This window comes from Ranitomeya variabilis, chromosome 4 (assembly GCF_051348905.1).
Source record: "Ranitomeya variabilis isolate aRanVar5 chromosome 4, aRanVar5.hap1, whole genome shotgun sequence".
NCBI lineage: Eukaryota > Metazoa > Chordata > Amphibia > Anura > Dendrobatidae > Ranitomeya > Ranitomeya variabilis.
Genome location: NC_135235.1, coordinates 765,028,777 through 765,046,457, shown reverse-complemented (window position 1 = coordinate 765,046,457; position 17,681 = coordinate 765,028,777). Strand labels below are relative to the sequence as shown.

The window sequence follows — 17,681 nt, the reverse complement described above, 5'->3', positions numbered from 1 at the left end:
AATCCTGACTAGAAATGAGCGGAAAATTCATAGACGCCGGAATGGCTTGTGCTACTACTGTGGTGATTCTACACATGTTATCTCAGCATGCTCTAAACGTATAGCTAAGGTTGTTAGTCCTGTCACCGTTGGTAATTTGCATCCTAAGTTTATTCTGTCTGTAACTTTGATTTGCTCACTGTCATCTTATCCTGTCATGGCGTTTGTAGATTCAGGTGCTGCCCTGAGTCTCATGGATCTCTCATTTGCTAAGCGCTGTGGTTTTATTCTTGAACCATTAGAAAATCCTATCCCTCTTAGGGGTATTGATGCTACACCATTGGCAGCAAATAAACCGCAGTATTGGACACAGGTTACCATGTGCATGACTCCTGAACACCGCGAGGTGATACGTTTTCTCGTTCTACATAAAATGCATGATTTGGTTGTTTTGGGGCTGCCATGGTTACAGACCCATAATCCAGTCCTTGACTGGAAGGCTATGTCAGTGTCTAGTTGGGGCTGTCGTGGTATTCATGAGGATTCCCTGCCTGTGTCTATTGCTTCTTCTACGCCTTCGGAAGTTCCGGAGTACTTGTCTGATTATCAGGATGTCTTTAGCGAGTCCAGGTCCAGTGCATTGCCTCCTCATAGGGACTGTGACTGTGCTATAGATTTGATTCCAGGCAGTAAATTTCTTAAGGGAAGACTGTTTAATCTGTCGATACCTGAACATACCGCTATGCGTTCATATATCAAGGAGTCTCTGGAGAAAGGACACATCCGTCCGTCTTCTTCCCCTCTTGGTGCGGGATTCTTTTTTGTGGCTAAAAAGGACGGATCTTTGAGGCCTTGTATTGACTATCGGCTTTTAAATAAGATCACTGTCAAATTTCAGTATCCTTTGCCGCTGTTGTCTGACTTGTTTGCCCGGATTAAAGGTGCCAAGTTGTTTACCAAGATAGACCTTCGTGGTGCGTACAACCTTGTGCGCATTAAGCAAGGGGATGAATGGAAAACCGCATTCAATACGCCCGAAGGTCATTTTGAGTACTTGGTGATGCCTTTTGGGCTCTCTAATGCACCTTCAGTTTTTCAGTCCTTTATGCATGACATTTTCCGGAACTATCTGGATAAATTTCTGATCGTTTATCTGGATGATATTCTGTTTTTTTCTGATAATTGGGACTCGCATGTGGAGCAGGTCAGGATGGTCTTTAAAATTTTGCGTGAAAATTCTTTGTTTGTCAAGGGCTCAAAGTGTCTTTTTGGTGTACAGAAGGTTCCCTTTTTGGGGTTCATTTTTTCCCCTTCTGCTGTGGAGATGGACCCAGTCAAGGTCCGAGCTATTCTTGATTGGACTCAGCCCTCGTCAGTTAAGAGTCTTCAGAAGTTCTTGGGTTTCGCTAACTTCTACCGTCGTTTTATCGCTAACTTTTCTAGCATTGTGAAACCTTTGACGGATATGACCAAGAAGGGCTCCGATGTGGTTAATTGGGCTCCTGCTGCCGTGGAGGCTTTCCAGGAGTTGAAACGTCGGTTTACTTCGGCGCCTGTTTTGTGCCAGCCTGATGTCTCGCTTCCCTTTCAAGTTGAGGTGGATGCTTCAGAGATTGGAGCAGGGGCCGTTTTGTCGCAGAGAGGCCCTGGTTGCTCTGTTATGAGACCTTGCGCCTTTTTCTCTAGGAAGTTTTCGCCTGCGGAGCGAAATTATGATGTGGGCAATCGGGAGTTGTTGGCCATGAAATGGGCATTTGAGGAGTGGCGTCATTGGCTCGAGGGTGCTAAGCATCGTGTGGTGGTCTTGACTGATCACAAAAATCTGATGTATCTCGAGTCTGCTAAACGCCTGAATCCTAGACAGGCCCGCTGGTCATTGTTTTTCTCCCGTTTTGACTTTGTTGTCTCGTATTTACCAGGTTCAAAGAATGTGAAGGCCGATGCTCTCTCCAGGAGCTTTGTGTCTGATGCTCCTGGAGTCGCTGAACCTGTTGGTATTCTTAAGGATGGTATTATCTTGTCAGCTATTTCTCCTGATCTGCGACGTGTGTTGCAGAGATTTCAGGCTGATAGGCCTGATTCTTGTCCACCTGACAGACTGTTTGTGCCTGATAAGTGGACCAGCAGAGTCATTTCCGAGGTTCATTCCTCGGTGTTGGCAGGTCACCCAGGAATTTTTGGCACCAGAGATCTGGTGGCCAGATCCTTTTGGTGGCCTTCCTTGTCTAGGGATGTGCGGTCATTTGTACAGTCCTGTGGGACTTGTGCTCGAGCTAAGCCTTGCTGTTCTCGTGCCAGCGGGTTGCTCTTGCCCTTGCCTGTCCCTAAGAGACCTTGGACACATATCTCCATGGATTTCATTTCTGATCTTCCGGTGTCTCAGGGCATGTCTGTTATCTGGGTGATATGTGATCGCTTCTCCAAGATGGTCCATTTGGTTCCTTTGCCTAAACTGCCTTCCTCTTCCGATCTGGTTCCTGTGTTTTTCCAGAACGTGGTTCGTTTGCACGGCATCCCTGAGAATATTGTGTCAGACAGAGGATCCCAGTTCGTTTCCAGATTCTGGCGATCCTTTTGTAGTAGGATGGGCATTGACTTGTCGTTTTCGTCTGCTTTCCATCCTCAGACTAATGGACAGACGGAGCGAACTAATCAGACTTTGGAGGCTTATTTGAGGTGTTTTGTCTCTGCTGATCAGGACGATTGGGTGACCTTCTTGCCGTTAGCTGAGTTTGCCCTTAATAATCGGGCTAGTTCCGCCACCTTGGTTTCGCCGTTTTTCTGCAACTCTGGTTTCCACCCTCGTTTTTCTTCGGGTCATGTGGAACCTTCTGACTGCCCTGGGGTGGATTCTGTGGTGGATAGGTTGCAGCGGATCTGGAATCTTGTGGTGGACAACTTGAAGTTGTCACAGGAGAGGGCTCAGCGCTTTGCCAACCGCCGCCGCGGTGTGGGTCCCCGACTACGTGTTGGGGATTTGGTGTGGCTTTCTTCCCGCTTTGTTCCTATGAAGGTTTCCTCTCCCAAATTTAAACCTCGTTTTATTGGTCCTTACAAGATATTGGAAATTCTTAATCCTGTATCCTTTCGCCTGGATCTACCTGTGTCGTTTGCTATCCACAACGTGTTTCATAGGTCCTTGTTGCGGCGGTACGTTGTGCCTGTGGTTCCTTCTGCTGAGCCTCCTGCTCCGGTGTTGGTTGAGGGCGAGTTGGAGTACGTGGTGGAGAAGATCTTGGATTCTCTTATCTCCAGGCGGAGGCTTCAGTACCTGGTCAAGTGGAATGGCTATGGTCAGGAAGATAATTCCTGGGTGGTCGCCTCTGATGTTCATGCGGCCGATTTAGTTCGTGCCTTTCATGCCGCTCATCCTGATCGCCCTGGTGGTCGTGGTGAGGGTTCGGTGACCCCTCACTAAGGGGGGGGTACTGTTGTGATTTTGCTTTTTGCTCCCTCTAGTGGTCATTAGTGATTTGACTCTGGAGCGTCTGTCTTTTCCTATATCCTCACCTGGGCCGTTAGTTCAGGGGCGTTGCTATATAAGCTCCCTGGACCTTCAGTTCAATGCCTGGCATCGTTGAAATCAGAGCTAATCTGTTGTGCTCTTGTCCTCTGATCCTGGTTCCTGTTTTTCAAGCTAAGTCTGCTTCTTTGCTTTTTGTTTTGTTTGGTATTTTTGTCCAGCTTGTTCCTATCTGTATCCTGACCTTTGCTGGAAGCTCTAGGGGGCTGGTGTTCTCCCCCCGGACCGTTAGACGGTTCGGGGGTTCTTGAATCTCCAGCGTGGATTTTTATAGGGTTTTTGTTGACCAGATAAGTTATCTTGCTTTATTCTGCTATTAGTAAGCTGGCCTCTCTTTGCTGAACCTGGTTCATTTCTGTGTTTGTCATTTCCTCTTACCTCACCGTTATTATTTGTGGGGGGCTTGTATCTTGCTTTGGGGTCCCTTTCTCTGGAGGCAAGAGAGGTCTTTGTTTTCTTCTCCTAGGGGTAGTTAGATTCTCCGGCTGGCGCGAGTCATCTAGCGATCACCGTAGGCATGATCCCCGGCTACTTCTAGTGTTGGCGTTAGGAGTAGCTATTTGGTCAACCCAGTTACCACAGCCCTATGAGCTGGATTTTTGTATCTTGCAGACTTACACGTTCCTCTGAGACCCTGTCCACCGGGGTCATAACAGAAGAGAGAGGCTAAGTAGAGATGTGCCTTTTCCAGGCGGCTGAAAGCTGATATTTTTAGCCTGGGGGCACAGTATCTATGGCCCCTTCCTAAGCTATTAATATCAACCCGCTGTCACGCCCTACAGATGGGTCTATCGGGTGGACCCTCTGGACCGCAAATACAGCGGTTGCTGATACCAGGAAGGGAGAGCCAGACCAAGAAAGCAGGGTAAAACGCTTTATTGTAAAGTAATACAAATACTAGGGGAGACACCCCAAAGGAGGGCCACAGGACCACAACACCAGGGTGCCTCTAAGGAGTCCAAGGCTTGGAGTGACCCCTATACAGGGATTTCCCCTTGACCACCAATAGAGGGTCCGATGAAGCAGACACCTGTGTTAAACCGACCTAGGAGGCTGGGGAGAAATGAACTGAAAAAACAGGGCAGAACGTGGAACTAGGAAGCAGGCTGAAGACTGCAGGGAACCGTACAGGATCCGGGACTCAGGATGCCGAGAAGGCCAGACACGATCCTAGGGAAAAAGGAACACAGAGTAAGGCAGGCAAACTGGATTGGTAAGCATAGCAGGACCAGACCTGGAGCAGCAACTTCAGGATAATAGAAGTTGCCCAGGCGGAGTCCAGGAGTGACTGAGATCCTTTTATCCCTCCAGCCTGCAGGTGATAGGCCGGGAGGAGGGGCAGTGAGTAGGAACGGGCTGGCCCTTTAAGAAGCCAGAGAGCTGGCCTGCCCGCCCCCTATGCACTCCCTAGGAGAGGGAGAGGAACGAGGAAGTGCAGCAGACATGGGAGCAAAGACCCGGGCAGCATGTCTGCAGGGATGGACCCCGGAGCGCCGGCGGACGACCGGAGCGTGACCCTGCTGGCTCAGGACAGGAACGGAGGAGGTAAGAACAGGTGGGGAAGAGAAAGTAGGTGCCCCGGGCCGCGAGGTGGTGACACCCGCAACTGTCGCATAGCCTTTGCTGGTTATTAAATATAGGGGCAAACTACGTCACTTTTTTAGAGGAGTCCCCCATGTTAATAGCCACTAAAGGCTAAGTATACAGTTGTGAGCTGATATTACTAGCCAGGGAAGCTCCATGTGTATTACCCCCTTTCCTAGGCTATAAACAAACTTCTGTGTGTGAATCAGACCTGAGATCTAACGTGATAGAAGATTACAGTGCGGGGAAGACGGGAAACCTTCATATAGACGGCTGGTGGTGATGGAGTCAGTGACCGACTCTGGCCAAATCTGTTTCTAGACGGGGGCAGGAGTAGGGCGCAGCTAGACGGAGGCCCCCCATGACTGCATTTGGCCTTGAGGTTTTTGAATAATGCCATGGAGTTGTGATAGGAGGATTGCAGCGGGGGAGGAGCTATAAGGAGGGGGGATTTGGGAGGAAAAGTGCGGGAAAACCGCCATTTCATCCCATATTCCAGAGTGAAGCAGACGTACCTGATGGAGTCAGCAGAATCACTGATGTCTCGGCTGCAGGAGGTGGCTCGGTCTAGGAGGATAGGTTGGCTTGAAGCCCAGCTGTCCTCGATCCTAGGAGATGTAGAGCGATCCGGAGTGAGCACAAGGGGCAGGAGGACCAGGCCCCCAGAAAGACTTTCCCCCGAAGTTGCGGCGCGTGGCAGGCGCAGGTTCCGGAGCCCCTCCAGGGACCCTGCGGGCGGTGAATCCAACGGCGCTGCCCACTCCAGCCGCTCACGCTCCGGCAGGAATCCACTCGCCCGGCCTGCATGCGCCCGGCGCCAAGCACAGGACACCGCTGCTGCTGTGAGTGCCGGACCGGAAGTGCGGCCAGTACAAGCCAGGCAGCGCGCAGCTAGCGCCTCCCTGGATTCCAGCTGGTCCCCGGCGCCCGGGGCGGTCAGCAGCAGCACGAAGAGGAACGCAGCAGGGACTGGCAGGGGCGGCAGTGAGGAGTACGGATCCTCCACCTGCGGCAGGCACCCCCAGCGCAATTGCGGTCGGCAATGTTGCATGCCGAGGTGGTTGATGTTAAGCTCAAAAAAGAAGTGGAGCTGGGTAGGATGGCAGGTCCGTTTTTGCATCCGCCGAAGGAAGGTATGGTTGTTTCCCCTTTGGGGGTAGTGCCTAAAATAGAGCAGAATAAATTTCGGTTGATTCAGCATTTGTCATATCCAAAAGGCCGGTCGGTGAACGATGGCATCGCCCAAGAGTTGTGCTGTGTTGAATATACATCGTTTGATGTGGCGGTACAGTGGGTGAGGAGACACGGCCCCGGGGCTTTGTTGGCGAAGACGGATATTGAATCCGCCTTCCGTTTGCTTCCGGTGCACCCGGACAGTGTTCCGTTGTTAGGTTGTTTTTGGAATGGTGGTTACTATTTGGATAGATGTTTGCCAGTGGGTTGCGCAATTTCTTGTTCCTTGTTCGAGACGTTCAGTACTTTCTTGGAGTGGGTGGTTAGGGAAGTTGCGGGAGTTCAGTCAGTTATTCATTATTTGGATGGTTTTTTTGTTTATTGGTCCCCCTGATTCAGCAGTGTGCCGGTATGCGTTAACGGCTATGTTTTGGGTTGCTGAGCGTTTTGGGGTTCCGTTAGCGGCGGAAAAGACAGAAGGTCCCAGTACCGTTTTGAGTTTTCTGGGCATTCTAATTGATTCCGAGAGAATGGAGTGTCGGTTGCCAGAAGACAAGCTGGCCCTCCTGCAACAAGAGGTGGATAGAGCTAGGAGGATGCGGAAGCTGACTTTGAAAGAGTTGCAGTCTTTGTTGGGTAGGTTGAATTTCGCGTGCAGAATCATACCCATGGGTAGGATATTTTGTCGCGACGGCGGGGGGAAGGCGCCTCACCATTTTATTCGTTTGAACAAGGAGCACAGGGAGGATTTGCTAGTGTGGCAGCGTTTTTTGAACAATTACAATGGGCGGTCATTGATTCAATAGGAGGTTTTAACCAATTTTGACTGCGAGATATACACGGAAGCAGCTGGTGCGGCTGGTTTCGGGGCCTATTGCAAGGGACGGTGGTGTGCGGGACGTTGGCCGGACCATTGGAGGGAGTTGGGCCTTACGAGAAACCTGGCTTTGCTAGAATTGTTTCCTATTGTCGTGGCGGTTTCTATTTGGGGGGGAATGTTAGCTAACAGGAGGGTTCGTTTTTATTGCGACAATATGAGCGTCTTGCCGGTGATTAACAGTTTATCGGCCTCGTACCCCGGTGTGATTAAGTTGGTGAGGGAGCTGGTTTTCAGGTGCTTGGAGCTGAATGCTTGTATTTCGGCGGTTCATGTGCCAGGTGTCCAAAATTCAATTGTGGTTGCGTTATCTCGTTTTCAGTGGCAGCGTTTTTGGGAATTAGCGCCGGACGCGGAGATTTCGGGAGAGGAATACCATTTGCATCTATGGAACGTGATTATGGACGAGCGGGACTGTTGATTCAAGAGTCTGTTGCAAGCCAAACCTGGTCATCATACGAAGCCTCGTGGCGGGTATGGCAAAGTTGGGTGTCTTGTTGGGGCAATTTGGTGTTTGAAGAAGATACGATGTTGGCGGTTTTATTTTTAATTGGCAATGCGGCCGAGGTAGGTTGGTCGATTTCTAAAGTGAATAAATTCGTTGCTGGACTGGCTTTTGCTTTTAAGTTGCAGGGGTTGGCTGACGCTACAAAACATTTTTTGGTTAGACAGGCACTAAGGGGGTTTAGGAGAGGTAATCAGACGCTTGATCGGCGCCGTCCCATTTCTTTCAGCCTTTTGGAACGTTTGGGCGGATTTTTGGAGACTATTTGTTCTAATTTTGAGTCGGCGTTGTTTCGACTTGCTTTTTCTTTAGCATTTTTTGGGGCAATGCGTGTTGGTGAGCTTGTGTCAAGTGTTGTGAATTTACCTTATTGGCTCCCTCTAGTGGTTACTAGTGATTTGACTCTGGGAATGTCTGCCATTCCTTGTATGCTCACCTGGGTCGTTAGGTCAGGGGTGTTGCTATATAAGCTCCCTGGACCTTCAGTTCAATGCCTGGCAACGTTGTAATCAGAGCTAATCTGTTGTGCTCTTGTCTACTGATCCTGGTTCCTGCTAGATTAAGCTAAGTCTGCTTTCTTGCTTTTTGCTATTTGTTTTTGTTTGCATTTTTGTCCAGCTTGTACATAATCTGTATCCTAACCTTGCTGGAAGCTCTAGGGAGGCTGGAGTTCTCCTCCCGGGCCGTTAGACGGTTCGGGGGTTCTTGAATTTCCAGTGTGGATTTTTGATAGGGTTTTTGTTGACCATATAAGTTATCTTACTACATTCTGCTATTAGTAAGTGGGCCTCTCTTTGCTAAACCTAGTTCATCTCTGTGTTTGTCATTTCCTCTTACCTCACCGTTATTATTTGTGGGGGGCTTGTATCCAACTTTTGGGGTCTATTCTCTGGAGGCAAGAGAGGTCTTTGTTTTCCTCTTCTAGGGGTAGTTAGTCCTCCGGCTGGCGCGAGACATCTAGCGACCAACGTAGGCATGTTCCCCGGCTACTTCTAGTGTTGGCGTTAGGAGTAGATATATGGTCAACCCAGTTACCACTGCCCTATGAGCTGGATTTTTGTACTTCGCAGACTTACTTGTTCCTCTGAGACCCTCGCCATTGGGGTCATAACAGTTTGCCAGGCCAGTATTAAATGTTAAATGCATTGCAGAAGCGGGATTATAAGAAAGAAAATTCTGAGTTTTTTTTTTTTTTTCTTTCTCATTATTTTTTTTTTCTTTTCCCCTTTACCTCTGAGTGGCTTGTGTTTGCTGCAGACATGAATGTCCAGACCTTGATTACAGGTGTGGACCAGCTTACTGCTCGTGTGCAGGGCATACAAGATTATGTTATTAGAAATCCTATGTCAGAACCTAAGATACCGATTCCTGAACTGTTTTCCGGAGACCGATTTAAATTTAGAAATTTCAGGAATAATTGTAAATTGTTTTTGTCCCTGAGACCCTGTTCATCTGGAGACTCCGCTCAGCAAGTGAAAATTGTTATTTCTTTTTTACGGGGCGACCCTCAGGATTGGGCCTTCTCGCTGGCGCCAGGAGATCCGGCATTGGCTGATATTGATGCGTTTTTTCTGGCGCTCGGTTTGCTTTATGAGGAGCCCAATCTTGAGATTCAGGCAGAAAAAGCCTTGCTGGCTATGTCTCAGGGCCAGGACGAGGCTGAAGTGTATTGCCAAAAATTTCGGAAATGGTCCGTGCTGACCCAGTGGAACGAGTGTGCATTGGCTGCAAATTTCAGAAATGGCCTTTCTGAAGCCATTAAGAATGTGATGGTGGGTTTTCCCATTCCCACAGGTCTGAATGATTCCATGGCCCTGGCAATTCAAATCGACCGGCGGTTGCGGGAGCGCAAAACCGCAAATTCCCTCATGGTGTTGTCTGAACAGGCACCTGATTTAATGCAATGTGATAGAATCCTGACTAGAAATGAGCGGAAAATTCATAGACGCCAGAATGGCTTGTGTTACTACTGTGGTGATTCTACACATGTTATCTCAGCATGCTCTAAACGTCTTACTAGGGTTGTTAGTCCTGTCGCCATTGGTAATTTGCAACCTAAATTTATTCTATCTGTAACTTTGATTTGCTCACTGTCATCGTATCCTGTCATGGCGTTTGTAGACTCAGGTGCTGCCCTGAGTCTGATGGATCTGTCATTTGCCAAGCGCTGCGGTTTTGTTCTGGAGCCATTAGAAAATCCTATCCCTCTTAGGGGTATTGATGCTACGCCTTTGGCAAAAAATAAACCGCAGTTTTGGACACAGGTTACCATGTGCATGACTCCCGAACATCGGGAGGTGATACGTTTTCTTGTTCTGCATAAGATGCATGATTTGGTTGTTTTGGGTTTGCCATGGTTACAGACCCATAATCCAGTCTTGGACTGGAAGGCAATGTCGGTGTCAAGTTGGGGCTGCCATGGAATTCATGGAGATTCCCTGCCCTTGCCTATTGCTTCTTCTACGCCTTCGGAAGTTCCGGCGTATTTGTCTGATTATCAGGATGTCTTCAGCGAGTCTAAGTCCAGTGCACTGCCTCCTCATAGGGAATGTGACTGTGCAATAGATTTGATTCCTGGCAGTAAGTTTCCTAAGGGGAGACTGTTTAATTTGTCGGTACCTGAACATACCGCGATGCGTTCATATATCAAGGAGTCTCTTGAGAAGGGGCATATCCGTCCTTTTTCTTCCCCTCTTGGTGCGGGATTCTTTTTTGTGGCCAAAAAGGACGGATCTTTGAGGCCTTGTATTGACTATCGGCTTTTAAACAAGATCACTGTCAAATTTCAGTATCCTTTGCCGCTGTTGTCAGACTTGTTTGCCCGGATTAAAGGTGCCAAGTGGTTCACCAAGATAGACCTTCGTGGTGCGTACAACCTTGTGCGCATTAAGCAAGGCGATGAATGGAAAACCGCATTCAATACGCCCGAAGGTCATTTTGAGTACTTGGTGATGCCATTTGGGCTCTCTAATGCACCTTCAGTTTTTCAGTCCTTCATGCATGACATTTTCCGGAAGTATCTGGATAAATTTTTGATTGTTTATCTGGATGATATTCTGTTTTTTTCTGATGATTGGGACTCGCATGTGGAGCAGGTCAGGATGGTTTTTAAGATTTTGCGTGAAAATTCTTTGTTTGTTAAAGGCTCAAAGTGTCTCTTTGGTGTACAGAGGGTTCCCTTTTTGGGGTTAATTTTTTCCCCTTCTGCTGTGGAGATGGACCCAGTCAAGGTCCGAGCTATTCATGATTGGACTCAACCCTCGTCAGTTAAGAGTCTTCAGAAGTTCTTGGGTTTTGCTAACTTCTACCGTCGTTTTATCGCAAATTTTTCTAGCGTTGTTAAACCATTGACGGATATGACCAAGAAAGGCTCTGATGTAGCTAACTGGGCTCCTGCTGCCGTGGAGGCTTTCCAGGTGTTGAAACGCCGGTTTACTTCGGCGCCTGTTTTGTGCCAACCTGACACCTCACTTCCCTTTCAGGTGGAGGTGGATGCTTCGGAGATTGGGGCAGGGGCCGTTTTGTCGCAGAGAGGCCCTGGTTGCTCTACTATGAGACCTTGTGCCTTTTTCTCCAGGAAGTTTTCGCCGGCAGAGCGAAATTATGATGTGGGCAATCGGGAGTTGTTGGCCATGAAGTGGGCATTTGAGGAGTGGCGTCATTGGCTCGAGGGTGCTAAGCATCGTGTGGTGGTCTTGACTGATCACAAAAATCTGATGTATCTCGAGTCTGCTAAACGCCTGAATCCTAGACAGGCCCGCTGGTCATTGTTTTTCTCCCGTTTTGACTTTGTGGTCTCGTATTTACCAGGTTCTAAGAATGTGAAGGCCGATGCTCTGTCTAGGAGCTTTGTGCCTGATGCTCCTGGAGTCGCTGAGCCTGTGGGTATTCTTAAGGAAGGAGTTATCTTGTCAGCTATTTCTCCTGATCTGCGGCGTGTGTTGTAGAGATTTCAGGCTGGTAGGCCTGACTCTTGTCCATCTGACAGATTGTTTGTGCCTGCTAAATGGACCAGCAGAGTCATTTCCGAGGTTCATTCCTCAGTGTTGGCAGGGCACCCGGGAATTTTTGGCACCAGAGATCTGGTGGCCAGGTCCTTTTGGTGGCCTTCCTTGTCAAGGGATGTGCGGTCATTTGTGCAGTCCTGTGGAACTTGTGCTCGAGCTAAGCCTTGCTGTTCTCGTGCCAGCGGGTTGCTCTTGCCCTTGCCTGTCCCGAAGAGACCTTGGACACACATCTCTATGGATTTCATTTCTGATCTTCCGGTGTCTCAGGGCATGTCTGTCATCTGGGTGATATGTGATCGTTTCTCCAAGATGGTCCATTTGGTTCCTTTGCCTAAGCTGCCCTCCTCTTCTGATCTGGTTCCTGTGTTCTTCCAGAACGTGGTTCGTTTGCACGGCATTCCTGAGAATATTGTGTCGGACAGAGGATCCCAGTTTGTTTCCAGGTTCTGGCGATCCTTTTGTGGTAGGATGGGCATTGATTTGTCGTTTTCGTCCGCTTTTCATCCCCAGACTAACGGACAAACGGAGCAAACTAATCAGACTCTGGAGGCTTATTTGAGGTGTTTTGTCTCTTCTGATCAGGATGATTGGGTGACCTTCTTGCCGTTGGCTGAATTTGCCCTTAATAATCGGGCTAGTTCCGCCACCTTGGTTTCGCCATTTTTCTGCAACTCTGGTTTCCATCCTCGTTTTTCCTCGGGACATGTGGAGCCTTCTGACTGTCCTGGGGTGGATTCTGTGGTGGATAGGTTGCAGCGGATCTGGAGTCATGTGGTGGACAACTTGAAGTTGTCACAGGAGAAGGCTCAGCGTTTTGCCAACCGCCGCCGCGGTGTGGGTCCCCGACTTCGCGTTGGGGATTTGGTATGGCTGTCTTCTCGATTTGTTCCTATGAAGGTCTCCTCTCCCAAATTTAAGCCTCGCTTCATTGGTCCTTACAAGATATTGGAAATCCTTAATCCTGTATCCTTTCGCTTGGATCTTCCGGTGTCGTTTGCCATTCACAACGTATTTCATAGGTCCTTGTTGCGGCGGTACGTTGTGCCTGTGGTCCCTTCTGCTGAGCCTCCTGCTCCGGTGTTGGTTGAGGGCGAGTTGGAGTACGTGGTGGAGAAGATCTTAGATTCTCGTCTCTCCAGGCGGAGGCTTCAGTACCTGGTCAAGTGGAAGGGCTATGGTCAGGAGGATAATTCCTGGGTGGTCGCCTCTGATGTGCATGCGGCCGATTTGGTTCGTGCCTTTCACACCGCTCATCCTGATCGCCCTGGTGGTCTTGGTGAGGGTTCGGTGACCCCTCACTAAGGGGGGGGTACTGTTGTGAATTTACCTTTTTGGCTCCCTCTAGTGGTTACTAGTGATTTGACTTTGGGAATGTCTGCCATTCCTTGTATGCTCACCTGGGTCGTTAGGTCAGGGGTGTTGCTATATAAGCTCCCTGGACCTTCAGTTCAATGCCTGGCAACGTTGTAATCAGAGCTAATCTGTTGTGCTCTTGTCTACTGATCCTGGTTCCTGCTAGATTAAGCTAAGTCTGCTTTCTTGCTTTTTGCTATTTGTTTTTGTTTGCATTTTTGTCCAGCTTGTACATAATCTGTATCCTAACCTTGCTGGAAGCTCTAGGGAGGCTGGAGTTCTCCCCCCGGGCCGTTAGACGGTTCGGGGGTTCTTGAATTTCCAGTGTGGATTTTTGATAGGGTTTTTGTTGACCATATAAGTTATCTTACTACATTCTGCTATTAGTAAGTGGGCCTCTCTTTGCTAAACCTAGTTCATCTCTGTGTTTGTCATTTCCTCTTACCTCACCGTTATTATTTGTGGGGGCTTGTATCCAACTTTTGGGGTCTATTCTCTGGAGGCAAGAGAGGTCTTTGTTTTCCTCTTCTAGGGGTAGTTAGTCCTCCGGCTGGCGCGAGACATCTAGCGACCAACGTAGGCATGTTCCCCGGCTACTTCTAGTGTTGGCGTTAGGAGTAGATATATGGTCAACCCAGTTACCACTGCCCTATGAGCTGGATTTTTGTACTTCGCAGACTTACTTGTTCCTCTGAGACCCTCGCCATTGGGGTCATAACAGTCAAGCTCCAGGGACAGGGCAGGGGTTTTTTTGGCAGAGGATGTGGATTTTTGGACAGGGGGTATCGTTTTTTGGATTCGGCGTTCGAAGACTGACCAGTTTAGGAGAGGACAACGCGTGGTGTTGGGGAGGGTTAACGGGTCATTGATGTGCCCTAGAGGATGTCTGAAAGCATATTGGCGATTGTGGTCAGGCAGAGCAGGCCCTTTGTTGTGTCACGCGGAGGGGTCATTTCTGTCTCGTTTTCAGTTTATTGCGGTATTGAAAAGGGGTTTGCAGGAGTTGGGCCTTTCCCCGGATTTGTTTGGGTCGCATTCCTTTAGGATCGGGGCTGCATCGGAGGCTGATAGTTTGGGTTTGGGCGCGGAGGACATACGGAGAATTAGCAGGTGGACTTCAGATCGCTATTTACGTTATGTTCGTCATTAATTTTTAGGTGGCGTGTTATGATATTCTATTAGAATTTGAGTGTTTCTTCGTGTATCTTGTTGCAGGTGGTTTCCCCTATTTAGCCTGGATCTTCGGACATTCGTTCATGCATTGGGGGCGCTGCGTGCCGATGTCAGGCCGGACGGTGTTGTGAATTCCGTTCTCGGGCTCCCTCCTGTGGTCATGAGTGGTACTTTGTGAGTTCTGTTCATGGGCTCCCCCTGGTGGCTTTGAGTGATACGGCTGGTCTGTAGATGTCTCCAGCTGCCTTCTTTTCTGCTATTCTGGCTGCCTATTTAACTCCACCTGGACCTTTACTTGTTGCCAGCTGTCGTTGTATTCAGTACTGGTTCGGATCTCTCTGGACTTCCCTTGTGACCTGTCTCCTCCAGGAGAAGCTAAGTTCATGCTGGTTCATTTTTGCTCATTGCTTTTTGAAAATGTTTCTCAGTATATGATGAGTTCAGTCCAGCTTGCTTATATGCTATTTTCTTGCTAGCTGGAACCTCTGGGGTGCAGAGTTGCGCCCCTCACATCGTGAGTCGGTGTGGGGGTCTTTTTGTACTCTCTGCGTGGATAATTTTTGTAGTATTTTATACTGACTGCACAGATTCCTTGCTATCTTCTGACTATTTAGTTACTAGCGGGCCTCATTTGCTAAAACCTGTTTTCATTTCTATGTTTGTGTTTTCCCCTTAACTCACCGTTATTATTTGTGGGGGGCTGTCTAAAGTTTGGGGGAAATTTCTCTGAGGCAAGTGAGGCTTTGTTTCTCTCTAGGGGAAGCTAGCTCTCAGGCTGTGAAGAGGCGTCTAGGGAGAGTTAGGAACGCTCCACGGCTGCCTATAGTGTGTTTTGATAGGATCAGGATTGCGGTCAATAAAGTTCCCACATTCCCAGAGCTTGTCCTTATTTCTGGTTTACCTATCAGGTCCTAACCACCAGGACCATAACAGGACGGTAGGCAACTGGGTTTTAGTAGGCAGCAAGTGGTCATTCGTTGGTTGGGATTTAGGGGGATGGTTTGGAGTAGGGCCCTTTCTGAATTTTCCAGCGCTGTTTGTTTGGATAGACAGCCTGACATTTTGATTGTGCATTTTGGGGGAATGATTTGGGGGTACGGCCGGTCAGAGAATTAATCAGAGACATACGGTTCGATTTTTTTTTTTGAGGTTGCGGGTATCGTTTCCGGGTGTGTTGATCGTGTGGTCGGACATTGTGCCTAGGAAGCGGTGGAGGGTAGCTAGATCTTTGAAGGGTATTAACAGAGCTAGGGTAAAGTTAAACAGGGCAGTATCAGGTTTCATTTCCAGAAATGGGGGTATTAGCGTCAGGCATTTTGAATTGGAATCGGGGGTTTGTAATTACTGGTTGGAGGACGGAGTTCACTTAAATGCGACTGGAATTGATTTGTGGACTTTGGCATTACAAGAAGGGGTGGAAAGGGCGTTGGTGGCGTTGGGGCACTCACGAGCCTGAGGTGGTCAGGGCTGTTTGTGTGTGGTGGGGGGTGGGGGTTCTTGGAGTTGACGCTGATTGGTAGGGGGAAGGAATTGGAAAATAATTACAGGCAATTTAAAATGGTGTTGTTGAGGGAGGATCTAAATTGATCCTTCACGGTTAACTCAGTGATTTCCAAATTAATCTACAGGGCGTTGCCGGCAACTGAAAATGACCAGACGGAGACGTGTGTCTCTGTATGGGGGATCGAGCAGATCTCTGGCCCCCGTTTATTGTGTATGAGTTTTCATAGTCATAGAAACTATACTTCAACCAATCAGCATAAGAACACGCTCACAGTTCTTAACCTATAAGAATACAGAAAAAACTTAACCCATGAGGATACAGGAAAAATGGAAACTACAGATATGGTCATGTCTTTTTGGCATAGTATGTGTTTTTCTAACAGATGCTTCAGTCTTGTATAGTGATACACCCCCGAATCTATTATCTGGCTCGAGTCAGAAGACTCAAGGTCTTTATACCAATTATGAACCATAGCCTAGTTGCATACCAGGCTTGTGAACAACAAGATAAAATTACTTCATGGCAGCTGTAAACTTTACCTAATTAAATAACAGAATTTATCTTTAAGCAACAAGAAAATGGAGTCGAAAAGCACAAAATGGAGAATCTAGCACAAAATGGAGAACCTTTCATAATTTGTTCCTTCACAGTGTGGGGTTTGATCTGGCATTTTGGTATGGGCTCTGGACGGGGTTTTTACCCTGGGAGCTGTTGGTGGTTTTTCTCTTCCCGGAACGGGATGTACGGTGCCCGCGAGCTGGTGATGTACGGCTGAGGGTAATATGGTGGTCGATCTTCTTTTTGGGGTTTTGCCAGATCTTTTAGCTCCAAGAACCCTCCCCTCGAATTTATATATATACTGATTGTATTACTGTTTGTTATTTTTGTTAATAAAAGTTGGCCGCTGTGGCCAAAATATCCAAAAGAATATAAATGGTTGTGTTTTTATTTAAGGAATGGGTTGGGACAGTAGATCAGGGTTTGGCGGTATTTAGGATTACACCCGAAGGAAAAACCGTACTCGGCATACGCGGTCAAGAGCTGTAGTAGAAGATGAAGATGTCGTCCTCATCATGAAGTAGTTATTTCTCATGTCGCGTGTAATGAATATCTCCTGCATTATTGCTAATGCCGATTCCAGGGTCGGTAAATGAGACGAGAATTAGCGTTATGGAAGATGAGTCTATGAGAAACGTATTCAGCTGCCGACTCCGAGGGAGAAACTGCTTGTTGTCTGTGGCCTAAATATATAGGTTTTATTAGTAGATGTAAAGAAGGAAACTAAATATTGTAAAATAATAAATCTCCGCATATGTTTCCCTTATTACCTCCAGTAATTGTATTATTACACAGGATTCTTATGATGTTACATCGGCTTATCTTTTCATTCAGGTCTCTAAAATATCGGATCTTCTATAGAAGAGAATTTTCCTGATTTACCCATCAAAGATGGATATGGACAGAGACAAGATGGTGGAGAGGATATTACACCTCACCCTAGAGATCCTCTTCCAGCTTACTGGAGAGGTGAGAGATTCTGATGACGTCACATTACATCATTCTTATCTATGGGAATAACAGATGGACAGAACTGGAGAGGTGAGGACTGGAAATGTCTGTAGTGAGATTTATTAATGTGTCTGTCCATTACCAGGATTACACAGTGGTGAAGAAGACCTCTAGTGATCGCTGTCAGGACCCTGTGTCTGAGGGATGTGGAAGACCCCTGAGCCCAATCCCTGGGCCTCCACCTCACCCCCTGATCCATGAGGACATCAATGACCAGAAGATCCTAGAACTCGCCTACAAGATGATTGAGCTGCTGACTGCAGAGGTGACACTGCTGGGAATGCTGGGACATTATACAGTAACACTATGAAGGGATCGGGGGGATGACTGTATCATTGTATGTGTCGTGTCAGGTTCCTATAAGGTGTCAGGATGTCGCTGTCTATTTCTCCATGGAGGAGTGGGAGTATTTAGAAGGACACCGAGATCTGTAC

At 48.0% G+C, this 17,681-nt stretch overlaps 2 protein-coding genes across 2 annotated transcripts in view; both read left to right on the top strand.

Moving 5' to 3' along the window:
• The window catches only part of LOC143766870 (uncharacterized), a 512,717-nt gene that overhangs the window by 276,655 nt on the left and 218,381 nt on the right, over window positions 1–17,681 (top strand). The gene's annotated exons all lie outside the window — the stretch shown is intronic.
• Window positions 4,934–17,557, top strand: LOC143767121 (oocyte zinc finger protein XlCOF29-like). Its single transcript, XM_077255144.1, has 3 exons — window positions 4,934–5,047; window positions 17,071–17,205; window positions 17,333–17,557. The coding sequence occupies exons 2-3, from the start codon at window positions 17,128–17,130 to the stop codon at window positions 17,555–17,557; spliced, it is 303 nt and encodes a 100-aa protein (XP_077111259.1). The 5' UTR covers window positions 4,934–5,047; window positions 17,071–17,127.

What these genes read in the sequence shown, in the direction of transcription:
- LOC143767121 (XM_077255144.1), top strand. Translation starts at nt 17,128, where the DNA reads ATGGATATGGACAGAGACAAGATGGTGGAGAGGATATTACACCTCACC. An exon ending in TCTTCCAGCTTACTGGAGAG is followed by an intron (nt 17,206 to 17,332) that starts GTGAGAGATTCT and finishes GTCCATTACCAG; the next exon opens with GATTACACAGTGGTGAAGAA.